Source organism: Paralichthys olivaceus, chromosome 19, assembly GCF_024713975.1.
Source record: "Paralichthys olivaceus isolate ysfri-2021 chromosome 19, ASM2471397v2, whole genome shotgun sequence".
Lineage (NCBI taxonomy): Eukaryota > Metazoa > Chordata > Actinopteri > Pleuronectiformes > Paralichthyidae > Paralichthys > Paralichthys olivaceus.
This window is the reverse complement of record NC_091111.1, coordinates 6,722,758-6,740,226: the sequence shown is the minus strand read 5'-3', so window position 1 is coordinate 6,740,226 and position 17,469 is coordinate 6,722,758. Positions and strand designations below refer to the sequence as shown.

The window sequence follows — 17,469 nt, the reverse complement described above, 5'->3', positions numbered from 1 at the left end:
CGTATTACAGATGTTTGTAGATGTGAAAGAAGAACGAATGATACTAAAAATAGCACAGTTCAGAGACCTTGTTGCTCTAATTCTGTCAGTATTTTTTTTTTTACATATGATAATGCAATATCAGTCCTGCAACAGCAATGACAAAAACTGCACACAAGGTGGCGCTCATGTGCTGTGTACACCCCAATCTGGCTCTTCTCGTGCTGTGTTGTGAAGAAACATCTCAGTTATGTATCTGCTGTTCTCACTGAGCCTATTTATGACCCCCCCCCCCCCCCAACACACACACTCCGATCTCAGCTCCCCTGTCCTCATGTGACACTGTTTATCTGCCATTACAGTGTTTTTTTCTGCTAAAACAATTTTCATGACCTTGATTTATGGTTATGATCATAAGCTTTGCCAAGGCTAATAAATGCACACTGAGGTGAGACTGCTTCTCTGTCAACTGTTTCATACGCAAGAGGTGCTTCAAGTGCCCACACAAATGGAGAATATGAATAACTACTGCACGAAATCTGGGGCAAATCCGGCTGCTGATGAAGATCGTGTAGTACGATTGAAAGCTCTAGCAGAAAAAAAAGACCTGTTTGTTTTGCTATTTCATGATAACTGTTTCAAACATGAAATATGTTGTTTGTTCTTATTTGATTTTACACTTGTTCTTGGAACACAGATGAAAACTCTGGCATATTTACAGTGTTGTTAATAATATGCACTGTCCCCGAGAAATAAACTTAAAGGTTCTGTGTATAAGATTTAGGTGAAAGTGATCTATTGGCAGAAATGAATATATAATAATCCTAGTGATACTTTTGATACTTTCCCCAGTGTGTTTCATCTAAATTGTATAAATTGTGGTATTCTTTACACTAGAATGGGCCCTTTATATTCAAATACTTTATATTTATATCAGGAGCAGGTCCTCTTTATAGAGGCCACCATGTTTTTTAGTCCAGACTGGACAAACTAAACACCTTTTGAGTTTTTATGACAACTGAAAGCTACCACAGGTTCTCTGTCATGTTTGGAAGGGGAGGGTGAGGTGAGGGGTACTCAGCTGCAACATGCAACTTCACCACTAGATGTCACTAAATTCTACACACTGAACCTTTAATATATAAGGTTAGGACTAGGGTTAGTTGTGGAGGTCAACATTTATCTCAAATGTCAGTTTTGTTTAGTGTGTAAAGTAGCTCTTTGTTTTGCATATTTATCGGAGTGGGTAAAACACATTATTATTATAACAATAATTATTTTTGTTCTGCATTTTGTCATTTATTTTATATCCTAATATGGACCTATGAAAAATATATATTTTTTAGATATAATAATATTAATATGTGACCAAACAAACAAGCTAGAATAGGCTGAAAACCGAACAGTGATGGTGCACCTATCATCATCAATGTTTTTTAATTTGTTTCAAAAATAATTTGGAGCTGATTATTTCTTTTCATTGTGGATTCCTTTTGTGCTTTTTCCTTCATCTATGTGTTGTACTTGTTGTCTTTGTGTTTTCACCCTCCATTTAGCTGACGGTGTGAATCTATGTGGGAACAGCGCAGCAGCTGTCATGCTACCTGCTCCTGTGTGTTCTGGGTTGACACCTGAAACAGTTGTGTATTCACATCCATGTGGGCATGAGGGTTTTTGTGTGTGTTTGTTTGTTCGGACAGGAAAGCTCTGTCTTTTGTGAGATTTGTGAGAGGTCTGATCTCTCTCTGTCTTTCTCTCTATCCATTGTGATGTAGCTCAAGAATGTTGTGGTGGTTTTCTGGTGCTTGATTTCTTTGTAGAACGTGTTTTATGGTCATTGTGTTTTTTAAACGGTGTTATATATGTAGTGAATGTACTTCAACACTGTGGAATGTGGTGAAAGCCATTGTTGTGTCGGAAACACTCTGGATGTTCTTTGTGGCAGATATCACCATTCTGCTGGAAGCACTGGGGCCCCTTTTATCACTGACTTAGACATGAGCCTCGCTGGCAGGGACTGAGTATGATTATCCCTACAACACACTAAAAAATAAAATATGAGTAGGTTGTGGCAGCACTCACCACTGTCTGAGGATGGTTCGGAAGTTTTTTAGAGTCAAACACCATTCATGAAAATAGATAATTGAATATTCAAGATAGAAAGACTTCATCAGGTGTTTCGGCCTTTACTGAAGACATCCTCTTCTAAGGCAGGCCCACCACAGGTTGATCAGACCTGGGTGCTTGTCCCTCGGATCTTGGAGCCCATTTGGGATCTTTCCCTCTGACCATTGGCTGCAGCGTTCTGCAGTGTGTGATGTTTCTTTTATGGTCTGGCGCAGGGCTTGTCCGTGGATCCCCCAGATCTTTGAGCAATCTAATGGTGGATGTTGCAATGAAACCCCTGCAGTCAACCTCCACAGGGCAAACTATTGCTTTCCAGCCATGTTGCTCTGCTTCAAATGCCCCCCACCCCTCCACTCACTGAGAATATTAAATCAGATAAAAACTCATTTACCAAAGCTCCTGCTAGAAGAGACATTAAAATACCAAATAGAATAAGTAACTATTGGCCTTTTCTTATTGAGCAACATATACCTGGAACACCACAACTGTATAAACTCTTTCTGGAGAAGTGGATCGGCCATTGTGCAGATTGTTGTTTTCGTGTTTCTTTTTCTCTGTCCAATCTCACTAATTGTTGTTATGTGTATGTATGATTTTAATTTTTTGTTATTTTGATCAATACACCTTTATATTGTTTTCACTGGTCATTTGTGTTTTGTGCTGTTCATGTGCTATGTGCATGTACTGTCTGTTATTTGTTTGACTTCAACCTTCAACCTTTCTTGGGACTGCATGATGGAATCTGGCCTGTGTGTCTAAATCTGGCACATTGAAGTAGTGGTTCGGCTATGTCGCTGTGGTGCTGATTTCTTTTTTGTATTATTCCTTTTCTTCTTTGTCTCTCTCTTTCTCTCTGTCTCTAGTCTGTATCTGCGTGTGTGTGTTTGCAAGAATTTTAGTTTTTCTCCTTTATTTTCTTTGATATGCTGTCTTTATATTGTTTTTACTGGTTATCTGTGTTTTCCTGTGCTATATGCATGTACTTATGCATTTTTATACCACAAATCTATTTGTTATTTATATAATTGAAACCATCAACTAAACAGGGTGTGAATGATGAAATATACATTAATAATTGTGCATTGTCCCTTTTAAATGAAGAAAACATAAATATAAACAGTGTGAAGTGTATTGAATGTATTGTTTTCTTTAGAATCTTGAATATACTAGGACTGGAGCCATTGCTGCAGGCCTATGTGTATTCTGTGTAAATCCGTAGTGTGTCAATACTGTAGTTCTTTATGACAGAGAAACCTTGCAGACACAATGGTTTTCTGGAGCTGCTCTCTGGCTGACATTGTACCATTGTGATTGCTTTCTGGTCCTTTGTGTTTTATTTAACAACATTCATTCTCTCTCTGGTTCTGTCTGTCACTGTCTCTTCCTACATTACCCAGATTCAACGAGAGTCGGCCCCGGCTTTCATTGGCCTGTCTCCACTTTCCCTCTCAGCCATCGCAGTCTAGTGGGATCTGCGCACAAAGAGCGCGGAGCCAATCACATGGAGCCTCTGATAAACCACAACCAATGGCCGCGATGCTTTTATTTACATAGTCGCAGGGAGAGCCAATGGGGAGTCGGCACAGGAGAGGATTTTGACTCCTCTATCCAATGACGGTGGGAGGTATAGAGTTTTGGGGGAGTGCATATAATCAACATATTATCGAAGGTGCTTAGATATTGATCCTGTATTTCGAGGTAGTTCAAATTCACATCTCTTGGACCTTCCGGCATCACCTTAAAAACCTTTCCCCGCGCTTTGTGGAGAATAATTCACGCGTAAACATGCCGAAGAGAAAGGTGAGTGTGGTTTGTGCCATTTCTACTTCACTGTAGTTTTTTCTGCTCTTGCATTTGAGAGGAAAAATTGCGGTGCGCGATTTTGTGGCGACGTCGAGGCAGGTGAGGTGACGCCAAAGTTTGAGGAAGCGTCTCTCGGTGCGCAGCGTTTCTGGTGTGTTTTACGCGTCGTTGCTCGTATGTGAGACGTTTTATCAGCAACATTTGATCGTTTTTACATTATAATCGTCCCTGTGCTCGTGTCAATGGCCGTTCTTGTTGTCGTTTTATCTGTCACTTCCCTGTCCAGTGTGCGCACTGGTGAAAGTCAGAGCGACCCGCCAGACGGATTGATGCGTAAATCCCGTAGAAGACGTGCGCAATAATATTTATTCTGTGCGCCATCGATCCTGGCACATATGAGATTTACAGATTGTGAATAATCTGTAAACTAACACGAAAAAAACCCCCGATCTCCACCTCCCTGTCTCGTCTTAATTCTCCAATACTGATGAGTGGTGCAGGCGCCAAGCCGATTGAGCAGAGCCACATCCAGATGGAGAGAAAGGAATAAAAGAAAGAGGGGATCAGGGACAATTGCCGCCGTGTTAACAGAGGCCGTGACACTGTCTAAACAGCGGCGCACGACGGGCTCCGGCGCATTGTACCAGTGCATACACGGAAACGGGCTTTTCTGCCGTCTAAAAAACTGCCTTTGTCTGCGCACATTCGCCTCTGAGGACAGAGAATGGGGGGCCTCTAGGGGCGGAGGTCGCCCACATGCAAATGATGCGATTCCCAACCTGCAGGCTAAAGCAACATCGTGTGTGTGTGTGTGTGTGCGCGCGCGTGCACCGTCCATGCGTGCGTGTGCACCGTCCATATCTGCCTGCAGCCTGAATGTATGTTCATGATCTAAATGAAGCCTGACAGCCCTCACTGTTTATTAATATCCAACCCCCCCTTCCAAATAAATCCATGTTTATATTATTTGGAAAGGGGGGGGGGGGGTCATGTAAGCAAGATGTCTCCATTAATGTGGTAATCACACACCTTCATCATACTTTAACACCATCAGGTAACATGAAATTGCAACTGGTACATGTACAATTACATAAATTGAGGAAAAAACCTGATTTTAATTTGTGAATGTAGTGAATAGTGAGCTTTAAGACCTCTTATTCAATTCAATTTGATAAATTACATCTAACATGCTATTTGACAATATATGAATAACAGTTATTGTTTGCTATTAATATTAGTTTTTTTGTTTAATTGTAGGATTTTACATATTTTTTTAGGCCCACAACTTTGTTTCGCTAAGTTTTGCAATACAAAATACATGTGTCATGGAGAGGGCTGCACTCAACAATTATTTTTATTCTTAAAGAAATTCAGTGAATAATCCCTTGGACTTTCAGAGAACAGTTTCTCCCAACAGGCTGATGGATATTCTTTTATTATCATAAAAGACTCACAAAACCACCACCTCTTAATAAAAGAACCAGTGAATTGTTTCTAAATAAATGGATTGAATGGTTTATGGATTATCAAACAGTTGCAGATTAATTTGATGTTGGTAACTGATTGTTTCAGCTCAAGTCACACATTTAATATATCATCACTATTAAGTGGGAATTAAAAAAATTAGAGGCCCTCAATACTCTTTTTTTAATCTGTTTCTAAACTTTTGACCTTTTTCCAAAGCCACGCTGCTGAATGATTTGTTCTTTAATTATTCCTCCTAGTTTATTATATAACTCCACAGAAATGATAAGTTACACATGTGCCACTTTAGAGAATAAACCCTAATGAAGCAAATCCTATTTTCATAATCACCCATTCTGAACTGTAGAGGGGAAATATCATGCTCCCAGTGTGTTTGTGTGTTATGGTTGGTGGGCTTGTATATGTGTGGCCCTGTACACACCTGCCCCAGTAACAGTCTCTCTATTTGTTGTTTTATTAACTGCAGTCTCCAGAGAGTTCCGAAGGCAAGGAGGCCTCCAAAGTCACAAGAAAAGAGGTAAATGTTTTGGTGTTTTGTGTGTGTGTGTGTGTGTGTGTGTGTTCCTACATGAGTTTGTGTGCTATGGGTTTTTTTCTCTTCAAACTCAGTGTGTTTGTTTGTGTTAGACAATAGACACATGACAGGTTAATAATCAGGGTTGAAGCCGTCAACAAGAAGATCAGATCAGGTCGTAAAGGTACAACTGATATCTCTCTGTCACTCTGTCTCTCTCTCTCTCTCTCTCTGTCTCCCTGATCATCCCTTGCTCCTGCAGCCCTCCAGAAGGTCGGACAGATTGTTAGAGGTGAGTTTCGTTCTCCCCGTCCTGTCTTCACCCCTGTCGCTGTCCTCTCCTTCCTCATCCCTGTGGGATAATAACTTGTCATAATACCAAAGCTCAGAGACAAGTCCTTAATCAGTTTATGGATTTGATCACACATTACTACTTGTGTCTGACTTGGTATGTATGTCTTTTCTATGTTGTCTTTGTCCATTCTTTATGTGTAACACCTTGTAGTTACAGTAGGTGGGGCTGCATGGTTTAAAGGGTAAAATCCTATAAACATTAATAATCAGCTTATTATAAATCAGTTCTTAGCTTTTCTTAAAATACTCATAAGTAATCAAAACTGTCACAAAGTCAGTTTGATGTGATGATGCAGCTCCACCACACTGTTTTTATCCATGTTGTACTTTGTGTGTTGACCTCATCCGTTCAGTACATTTGCATGTGGAGAGTTTGACATTTTGGGAAATGCTCTTATTCTCTACACTGCACAGCAAGCTAATTAGCTTAGCTTATCTGCCTGGATACAGGGGAAATTGTTCCGTCCCAAAGTATAAAAAAAAAAAAACACTCCAAAAGCAAAAATATTAACACATTATATCTCCACTTTGTCCTATACTGACAAAAAGCAAGTGTAAAATCGACAAGTCACTGATTGGTCTTGTTTAGGTGACCTGCGGAGAATCCAGGAAGTAACTGATGTGTTCCCAGATTTGATGCTAAGCTAATTTTTAACCACTTCATTTTAGTGCTTTTGTAACAGATATACATAGGATGGGAAAGAAGAACAGAAGAATAAGAATGTTTATTGTCCCAAAATGTCAATGTGTATCCTCTACTATGTAAATATGTAATCAATAAATATTTGCATGTTTCCTGATTTGATTTGATATTTCCTTCAGTGAGGTAAACTGACTTAATAATGTGACTTTAAGCAGTAAACGAGCACTGACAGGTTGTTTATAAACTCACTGTATGGTCTTTCATTTGTTTGCCAAATTCTGATTTAGTGTAGGTGATTTTTCCTACTTGCACTGTTTCTTTATTTCATGTGCAGAGTCTCAGTGATTTTTCTAGAGGAAAAAAAACAAGATATTCTGAGAACGGATCACATGATTTAATTTTGTCACAGTAGCGTCAGTGTTAGCTTGTGGCTCCAGGGTAACGTGGTCCGTATTCAGCAGCCTGGAAAAAGCTCTGCAGCAAACTGGTCTAGCACCGACTGGTGACAATTTAAACTCCCGTCTGATATAGTCATTGCATGGCGGTCTGAGGTCAGTATGCTTTTAGCAGTGGCAGTTATTTAAAACTACTTAAACCAAGAATACTCTCTGATCTTAGTACTGTATTCATCATTATTAATATTTACAGTGGGATCCAGTGCAGACATCCCAATCCTTTAGCTGCCATGTGTTCATCCTCATACATTTTTAAGCATCTAGTGCAATAAGAAATATTATTTTAAATTATTTTTTATTTTATTTTAAATTTTAAGAGGGAACAACAGATAAATTAAATACTTTGATACTAAAGTATTTTTCATCATTTGAGCTTGGTCAGTCCTAACTGGCTTGTGTAATTTTGTAGAAATCTGCCCAACCCCTGCCTGAGGCCAAACCCAAGAAGAGCATCGTCAAGGTAAAGCACTCACACACACGCACACAAACGCACATACATGTGCACATCTCTCTTCAGCTGTCAAGACACACTCATTGACATAGTGAAAAACCTAATTCTAACCCTAACCTATAAACCAAGTCTTACTCCTAAAACAGAAATGTGCTCATAATGATGGTATTGAACCAACATTGTCCGTCATAGACGCACGCACACACACACAAAAACACAGACTCACACACACATTATTGTACTTCTGTCTAAGTGAGGACACTCAATGACATAATGCATTCCCTAGCCCCTTACCCATAAACTAAATGCCTAACCTAAACCTAAAAAGCCAATCTTAACCTTCAAAAAGGCCTTTGTAAAAGTGAGGAAATGTCAAAATGTCTTCACTTTCCAAAAATGTCTTCACTCTAAAGTATTTGCTCAAAATGAATACAAATACATAAGTACAAGTACACACACACACACACACACACCATGAATTTGTTCATAAGGTCTTAAAGTCTGCTGGCACACAAACACACCCAGGTGCAAACATACTTTACAGCCAGCATTATAAAACTATAATTTGCAGCACCAACTCTCTAATTCCGACTCTTATTTATATGATTAGATTTATTTTAATGACTTTGACTCCCTGCTGAAGCATAATCAACATTTTGTCTTTCTCGTTCTGTAATGAGAGGCAGCACTGTCATTCTGCAACAAGGAACCGAACAAATACTTTATAATTTGGGATGGAATTAGTTTTACTTTGAAAAGTCTTTCAACAAATTAGAATCCAAATCCAAATGAGGAGATCAAACGTAAAAACACTGTTTCTGACAATGTGGGTCATCATTGAGTGTATATGTAGTGTTTGTTCTTCCTCTTTTTTACATGCAGAAGGTGGCAGATGATAAGGTGGCCAAGGTAAAGAAAGCCACCAAAGGAAAGAAGGACGAAGGCCCTGCCCAGAACGGAGAGACCAAGACCAATGAGGTACATGGAGGGAAAATATAAAAATTAGCCAGGGCACCTCATTGCACAAACTCATAGACGTCAGTCCTCTAAGTGGGCCTGATTTTTTCCATCAAGATCGCTGCATTATTGCTTCTCACAATGTAAAGAAAGTGAAAAAAAACTATTCTGGATCGATCCCCTTAATCAAATCTGCTCTAAAAATGTTAATGTTAGTTAGTAGTATTTGTAATTTTGCTTACAAAGAGACAACGCTTGGCGGAGGTAATAAAAGTGATCCTAAAGACTTAATGTCTTAATCAATCAGAGACAAAGACAATAACGATTTTTACTCCCTTCTTTTGTCCATTTGTGTATTAACATGAACACACATATGTATGCACCACACCTATATGCCTCCATCACCCACTGCATATCCACATCTGTTTCTTATCACTAATAAACACAATTATTTGCATTCACACCTATGAACGCTGACACACACACACAGATCTATGTGTCTCGTCCGTCTGTCAGCGTGTCGTCCATCAGAAGCACGGCTCCCTCCTTGATGTCAGTGAGAGGGCAGAGTGAGACAGTCAGAGTTAAGGGTATGGTCGAGTGCCTCTAATCCATCTTCGGTGTGTGTGTGTGTTTTGGACACTAACAAACAGTATAACTTATACTGACATTGCACAATAATCGAGCAAACGTTTACCCAGTGTGCTTTGCAGTGCTGTGTGTATAGACAGAGAGAGAGAATGAAAGCGAAAGAGTGAAGCAGAGGATGTCTTGCGTTTTCCGTGCTGTGTGCAGTGAAGTGGGCCAAGGACAACTTTTCACACTCAAGCACAGAGTTGTGACGTGGAAGGTGATTGGCTCACTGTGTTCATAGACAGCTGGCTCCACCAGTGGCCAGGCAGAGAAAATAGCCAGGAGATGTTCACTCTAGTGAGACTGTGCACACGCACACAAGCAGGTTTTTGCTTGCCTCGTTGCAATGCTGTTGAATCCCGCTGATTGCAGAGGATTTATGGGATTCAGTGAGTAGACTCTCTGAGCAATAAGAGACCACACTTATGTGGTGTGCAAGTGTGTATCTGTCAAACAAGCCAATATTGTGAACATGTGATTTTAGCCTGAAAAATATTCACTGAGGATCATTTCATCTGGCAACATGATGCTGGTCTCAATCTCACATTTCAGAGTCAGTTCAGTCTCATCACAGACATATTTTTGTTGCTGTGTATTCTGTCATGCAGCTTTTTTTTTTCATCAGACACTAACACCAAACACTGGGGATGAAAGCCTCAGCTGCTCAAATCAATGAAAAAGGACACTTCCCAGAAAAGAGGTTGCAGACATTGTTAATAATCCACAGACCTCATTGTGTTACCATTAACAGACCTCTTGTTGTCCATACCAATTAACACAACTTTCTACAAAGTAGAGTAGACTACCCTGGTTTCAATTCAGTGGCTGCATCCTTCGGAGGACCCAGTTTACACAGCGTAAAAACATAGACCATGTCGGCTGAACCGAAATGAGACACTAACATTTAAAAACCCACATCATTTCACCACTAACGTACACTGGACGTGCATGTGCTAGAGTAATCAGGGAGTTATGCACAGGCAGGTGTACACAGGAATTATCTGAATCATACACACAAAAATATATTTTTTTAAGCCTAAAACATTGACTTTATGGATTTCAATTACATATTTTATTTCCATGTAACTTTAAGTTCAAGAATCATTTATCATGTTGAGTAAGTGTAAATAATTTAAACAACTTAGAATATAAATCGTGAAATCTTATACCCCTGAATGGACTGTGGGAGGATGCTGGAGTACAAGGAAAAAAACTCAGGTAGAACATGCAAACTCCACAAAGCAAGACCTTTGCCAGGCTGGGATCTGAAACCTGCTGTGAGACAACAGTGCAAACCAATTTCATATATAGATTTATATAATCTACATATTTTTCGATTTGCCCACTTTGGATAAAGAAAGACATATAGCTGTTCAACCCTATCTCCAGTCATTATGCTAAGCTAACAGGCTGCTTTCTCTAGCTTTCTTTCATACCAACACAAGACCTTCACACGTGACTAAACGCACCTCCCAACATGCCAGAGTATTTCTTCAATTGTGCTCCAGAAACTCCCCTGACCTATTTCTTTCCCTGAATCATTTCACAGAAGAGTTGAGGTCAGATTTTAACTTTTAGAGGACAGTTGCTGTGTTTTTCTGTTTTGAAAACATCTGTCTTATTCCAAGAAGCTGGCTTCATAACCAAGTTATTTAATCACCCTGCCCGAAACCATGTCAACTCTGAACAGAAAGCTGATGTAACATTATTCAGATAACTCTGTGAAGACGCTTCCAGCAACAGACCCATCAAACTACAACCAAGTGCAGCCAAGTGTGGCTAGGTTATTGAGAGAGATCACCTTCCATCTTCCAGCTGATTTAGTTACATGCAGAATGAACCCACTGGGGAGCTGATCCTTGGCAGACCAAACCAAGCCTTGTTGTGGGTTGGCTTTTTGAGGCTGTTCTCAGTGGCGTGGACAGAATGAGGAGTAACACTTCCTAGCTTTACCTTCTTTTCCTTTCCTCCAGGTAACTGAAGCGGCAGAGGAGGTGAATGAGGAGAAGGCGTAAAGACAAGGACGCGTCCACCGACCCGTCCCCTCTGACTCCATGGCAGCAAAGCATCTTTTTTTACTGACGATTTTTGTACCATGCAGACTTTTTTTTAGACTTGTGATAGTAGAGACGGACAACCAGCAGCCCCCCGTCCCCACATGTTCACACTCCTTTTTCAGCTCCTCCAACTACAGTATGTTTTTGCTCGATCCTCCTCCCTCCGTTCCGTATCGCTACACAGTTTTCCTCTTAGAAACTTGCAGATGGAATGAAATGGTTTTGTCAGACATCTGCGAATGTTCTCCATTGTGCCTGAAGGTGGGCCGTAAACGTGACTGTTATGATCTTAAGACAAGCTCTGCCTGTATTTGTAGTTATTCTACTCTACAATAGATTATCATTTAATTTGGGAATTAGGGGATTTGTTTATTCGCAGAGCTTCAGGAAACAAGGTCCATAGTCACCGTGGAGAACATCTGCAGCTTTTATTTTTCTTTAAAATCACCACCACTGTGTTTCACATAGCTCCTTTTGTATGTGTGTGCCAGCGTGAATGTGTCTGTGGGTCTTTTGACTTTGTTCACTTTGCCCCCCCACCCCTGGACGCCTTGTCCCGCAGCAGAGTGACATAGCAATAATGAGTGGTGCTTCTGTTCTAGACGGCTTTATTGGCTTTGGACCCTCTAGTTTCAACCTGTTGGGAAAATATTTTGAAATTAAAGAAAAAGTTGATGTCACATTGGAGTTTTTTCTGTTTTTCTGTGTCTCTCCTCTTATTGGTGAAAAAACTGTTTGTGCTGTGTGTTAAATTCTCCAGTTAGATAGCAATTCTATGTAAGTTTTTGTTTTAACCACTACTATACTATAACTATACCTTCACCCATGCTAGTTTTTGTAGTACAGAAAACTGTGCAAAGGTCCATGCACATGTGAACATAGCATGTGTTCGCCCTGAGTTTGAGAGCTCCCTTTCAACGTGTTCATGTTCAGAGTTTTTAAACCGACACAAAGCCACTGTGTGTCTGTGTATATCTTTTTGTGTGTGTGTGTGTGAGGTCGCCAGGGGCACGAAGCTGTGTTAAATACAACTGCTGTGTCAGGAAGTGAAAGGTCAGCAATTGCCAGAGTGGAGGGACCCAATGAAACCATGTCATTTGCTCATTGCAGGAAAAGCTGTCACTCACGGTCACCAGCCAGTGACAAGTTCCTCTTTGTAAAACATGGAGGTGTAGAGTCGTGATGTCTGAGTACCACAGATACAGGAGAGTCCGATTAAAATGTAATCGAGAAATGTTGAACACATACATATGCATGTGTGTTCTAGTAAACAAACTACTACGATCTCACCTTTTAACTCATACGCCGTAACACTGAAAGTCATGCAGAGGTACATGATGATTCAAATCTTTGTATACTAAAGAGGAAATGAGATGGTCACAGTGATTAAAGGTGATAAAGGACAGTACAGGCAGGATTGTTACAAAATAAAACGTCAAAGCACAGCAGGTAGATACAAATAACTGCTTCTTATATCAATTCTTGTGGCATTTTTGAATCTTAAAGTAAATGGAATATTGTATTATCCAAATATCCAAAGCTTTCAGCTATTCTCATCTTTAGGGGCAGAAATATGGGCCAGAGTGTGGATATATTTTGGTCAATACAAGATTTTCAAAATAATAGATGATGCATATGCATAAGTTCTCTATAATTTGATCTGGTTACTAATAGTTAGTAAATTTCTATCATGGTTACAGGAGGCAAAGTTGTGGCTGACACTTCCCCTGAGTACTCATAACCTTTGACTCCTTCATGCCCCCCTGCTAAGCTGAGTGCTACAGAGTGAGATTGCCTCCCTGTGGCCACGTCTGTCAGCACAATAACAACTATACTGACAATGAGTCAGGATGAAAGGTAAAATGGAAGAGAGTGCTGGGGCACTAACAAAAATATCAGCCCTGGACCTATTCCACACAAGTGTTTATTATTTCTTCAAGCCATAAAATGTGTGAAGTATGGATTACAGATTGTAAAATGGACTAAAGGCAAGAGAATCTGTCCATTGACGCTTCTACAGCTACAGGTGTCCAACTCCCCATCAACTGGAAGGCTGCTGTACAAGTATTGAACTTTCACTGTGCATTAACAATATCAATAAGGGGCATTTTTGTTTGTCAGTTATATTTATGATTACACCTTAAATTAACTCCATTGAAGAAAGTGACAAATTCAGCTCTACGTGATATGAGCACATTCAGCACAGTTAACTTAAGTTGAAAGTTTTGAAGTGGAAGGTCAGAAAACTCAAGTGAACGTGGACAAAGCAGAATATGCCTTCTGCTTCCATCATCTGTAGACTTTCTGTCTCTCTGTTATAATATCTGTGTTATTAATGGGTGTAACTGACAAATTAACCCATAAATACAAAGCAAAACATACAACAATGTAAATAATATATATTAATAATAATAATTATATTGGACACAGCACCGGTAATGATTTTTGCTACGATGCATGGATCAACTGTCACCTTATCAAAACAAGACACATGGTGACATGTATGATGCATATATAGAAAAGCCTTTTTTAATATCTTGTTGCGTCTTAAAATGAACTGAATTAAAGTTCTGTATGAGAGGAGCAGTAAGCATTAAGTGATGTGTGTGTCAGCAGGAAAAAAGTTTAAATCTGTATTAAAGTCAGAAAATTGTTACTTTATTTTACCGCAGAGCTCATTTTAAAAAATGACAGAGCCCGAGAATCGGTCTGTCATCTGTCAATTTCCTTTTTTTTTATCTTTACCATCTTTTCAGCTTCAAACTGGCCTGTTTCCAGTGGTTTCTTTACCAAATGTGATACGAGCCAAAACATAAATAATTCTGCGGAAACATGCTTACTGTATATTCATCAGACTTTTAAGAGAAGTGGATGGAGGGAAGTTTTGGTATGGTCATGACGGATGCAATGGGTTTCAGTGGACTTAACCTGAATTGGGCCCATTCTGTGAAATTGTAAACAAATGATTCATCTAACGGGACCCTTTCAGAGTCAAGTATCCTGGGATGGGGTACTGCATGGTAGTATATTGGGCCCTTACATTATATTATTCTAATCATATTTTACATTATTTTATTATATATTATCTTTTATGTGCTGACCATTCAGTAACGATCAGTTAAGGGTAGCATTTAAAGGCAAAACAGATGTTGAAGACACTCCTGATGATGATAATGTCCATACATTAAAACTGAATATTACTTTTGTTTCTAAAATACATAAGGTCACCAGATTGATCAAAGTCGGAGAGGTCCACATAAATTCTAAAGACAATATTATTTATTTTGGCTGCATTTGAAGATAAGTCTCTAACAGGTGAAAATATAAATACAACTGTAAGCTGTCACAGACAAAAATCAAAGAATTACACCACGGAAAGCCACCTTTCTCAACAGCTCAATTTACTGGTGCTCAATTCATATTGATTACTCGGCCATGCCACTTCTTAACAAAACACGTGAAAGGCCTAAAATTAATTTATAAGGGTTTTATTAAAAGTCCATCCACATTAACACATCTTGTTCCTGCACATTTCAAAAAGCTTGGTTGATGGTGCAGAAAATAACCAATCGCAGTAACATGTTGCTCACTTAAAACTTGTTTAGATGGATGGTACCTACAATATTTAATTTTCACCGCCAAATGACAAAGCTATAGAGATACCTTGAGAATAGTCTAATCGGCAGATACATTTCTCTACAGTGTAGCTGTATTGTGGAATAATCTGCTCACAAATTTGAAAGCGAGTGCTTCCCAGAGCAGATTTAACAGGCAATTGTTACACACTACTATGTATCTTCCATCTATATTTTTTAATTAAAATTTTCGTGACAAAAAAAACATGAATGTCGAGTCACCTTTAATAATTATTTGCTATATATATGTTGGTTGTATTTTTTCCCCCTGCTTGTGATGAGTTGAGTGTTATTCTAGAGGATCAGTGATAAAGTAAGCTCCTGGGCTTTTTAATTCTTTTTTTAATCTATGGAAAAACTGAAGTGAAGTGTTACAGACCACATTAATTAAATGTGAGGTTGATTAATCTAATTTTAGAATTTAATAGATTGTGCTAATATTATAATGGCAATCATTAATTACAATATTATTAATTGTGTCTTCCTTCAAAAAAAAGCAGTCTGGGTCAGTAAGAGATTCTAATCATTTTAAGTTGGTCAAATGCTTTGAAAAATGGTTGTTTAAAGACATATACCTCCTTCACATTATTAATAAAATGATAATATCATTTGATTGTCCAAAAAAAATAACATTAGTGCTACTTGATCGAAATGTGTCTTGTGGACCTCAGAGGAAGTGGGCTGCCATGTCACCATTTCCTCTGTCATGATCCTTGATAGACCATCTCGTTTAAATGCCTCGTTGCCATTAAATCCCTGTAACTCACGAGGTTTCATTCATTAAGCTGCATTCCCCTTCTTCTCCAACCCTTCCCCCATTTTACTGCCTGGCAGTATTTGGAGGAGAAATGGACGACTTCCCCACCGAACGGCTCCCAGACCGAGAGGAGTGGGTGTGTTAGCGATAAACACGTCTTGTCACACACTAATAACCACAGAGTAAAGCGAGGACACGGAGAATAAGCACGGATTGGCGTGTTATTAAATAAAGAAACAGAGCTGAGACGGTGAGGTCGCTTATGGATCCCCCTCAGAGCAGGAGCCATGTTTGACATCCGCGTCTAAAAAACACAGGAAATGGAGGCCGGCGAAATTAGCCTCGCGTCAACCCGCGGCTAAATGAAGTGTGTGCAGATATGAGTGTAATTATTAAACGTGTGAAATGTCCAGATGTGAAGCAGCGGCCATTCTGCAGCAGCAGCAGCAGCGTGTACGCTCCTTTAGCAGGCTGCCATTTCTACCTCCCCTCCACACGCGGAGCACTCACACACACACACAACGCGTGTTCCTCCGCAGAGGGCTTGCGCTTTTTCGTTTGAGGGGGAGGGGGAATTTAGGTAAATATGGGTCCAGCGAGGGGCTGACCGCCGCTAAAATTCACAAAGAGGCACAGTGAACGCGTGGGTGCGATGGCGGTGGGTTATTTTTGAGAAGAAAACCGGGGTTGTCTCGCTGGGCTAGCTCGCACAGCGCGCACTAGTTGCCGCTCGGCGGAGGCACGGCTCGACGCACAGCCGGGACTCGGTGAGAGCGCAGCTGAATGGAGGCAGCCTCTTCCTGGTGGATAAACAGTGACAGCTACAGGGCAGCCACCGAGACCCAGCGCACAGGCTCCGGCGCTGCCCTGGCAAACAACACCAAAATGGCTTCAGACAGTACACACACCGCGCAGTTGACTTCTGGTGAGTAGAGGAGATCGCAAACAACGTGTCACGGTTGGTTTTTAATTCCCCCTCCTCCTCCAATTTCCTCGGCGCCCTCTTCTAACGCAGCTCCCCGTCCTCTTCTTCTCCCTCCACACCAGAGCTGTACTTCCTAATAGCCCGGTTTCTAGAGGCTGGACCGTGTCAGAAAGCGGCCGAGGTTGGTGTTTTCGCCTTTTAGGATCATTTATAACATGTCCGACATTGTCACGGGGGTGTGATTTGTGTATTTGTGTGCTGTTTTCAGACCCTGATCAGGGAGGTGGAGGAGAAGGAGGTAAGCAGCCAGCAGCGCGGGGAGAGATGCGTCCTCCCCTGCACTGTACTTTGTCATGTTGCTGTTCCTCTTCATTTCTCGTTTATTCCTCGCAAAAATATCACACGACACATTTACGAACCGGACGATCGCACTCATAACTGTGTTTCCACCCCAGCTGCTGCCCAAAAGACTGGACTGGACGGGGCAGGAGCACCCCGGGACCTACGAAAATTTGGTAAGGCTGCTCTATAACGGAGGAAAAAGTTTTTAGAGAGCAAAATAGAAATTGAATTTCCCGCAATTTTTAAATCAGGTGGTGGAGGAAGAAGAAGAAGTGTAGGTCTTTGCAGGGTGAGCTGGCTGCAAGTGTAAGGGGGAGGTTGCACAGAAGGGTCCCAGAGTCATGTGCACGAA

General features: G+C 40.4%; 2 protein-coding genes across 4 annotated transcripts in view; both read left to right on the top strand.

Moving 5' to 3' along the window:
* The first annotated feature begins 3,609 nt into the window (after positions 1-3,609).
* hmgn3 (high mobility group nucleosomal binding domain 3) lies at positions 3,610-12,138 on the top strand. Of its 3 annotated transcripts, XM_020092032.2 has the most exons (7): positions 3,704-3,906; positions 5,861-5,911; positions 6,171-6,200; positions 7,770-7,820; positions 8,694-8,789; positions 9,259-9,358; positions 11,375-12,138. In XM_020092032.2, exons 1-7 carry the CDS (start codon positions 3,892-3,894, stop codon positions 11,380-11,382), a joined length of 351 nt encoding a protein of 116 aa, XP_019947591.1. In that variant the 5' UTR covers positions 3,704-3,891; the 3' UTR covers positions 11,383-12,138. The 3 variants fall into 3 exon arrangements, with proteins under 3 accessions (XP_019947592.1, XP_019947591.1, XP_069370686.1); XM_020092033.2 differs by lacking the exon at positions 9,259-9,358 and having other exon boundaries at positions 3,610-3,906; XM_069514585.1 differs by lacking the exon at positions 6,171-6,200 and having other exon boundaries at positions 3,733-3,906.
* Positions 12,139-16,518: 4,380 nt separating this feature from the next.
* Positions 16,519-17,469, top strand: part of phip (pleckstrin homology domain interacting protein) — a 39,267-nt gene continuing 38,316 nt past the window's right edge. The window contains exons 1-4 of the mRNA XM_069514680.1: positions 16,519-16,775; positions 16,898-16,956; positions 17,044-17,073; positions 17,231-17,290. Of these exons, the coding sequence (XP_069370781.1) occupies positions 16,634-16,775; positions 16,898-16,956; positions 17,044-17,073; positions 17,231-17,290 (291 nt within the window). The 5' untranslated portion in view covers positions 16,519-16,633. The remainder of the gene's footprint in view (positions 16,776-16,897; positions 16,957-17,043; positions 17,074-17,230; positions 17,291-17,469) is intronic.

Excerpts from the sequence above, each read along its gene's own strand:
- hmgn3 (XM_020092032.2), top strand. Across the intron at positions 5,912-6,170 it reads CCAAAGTCACAAGAAAAGAG|CCCTCCAGAAGGTCGGACAG; the intron begins GTAAATGTTTTG and ends TTGCTCCTGCAG. Across the intron at positions 8,790-9,258 it reads GAGAGACCAAGACCAATGAG|ATCTATGTGTCTCGTCCGTC; the intron begins GTACATGGAGGG and ends ACACACACACAG.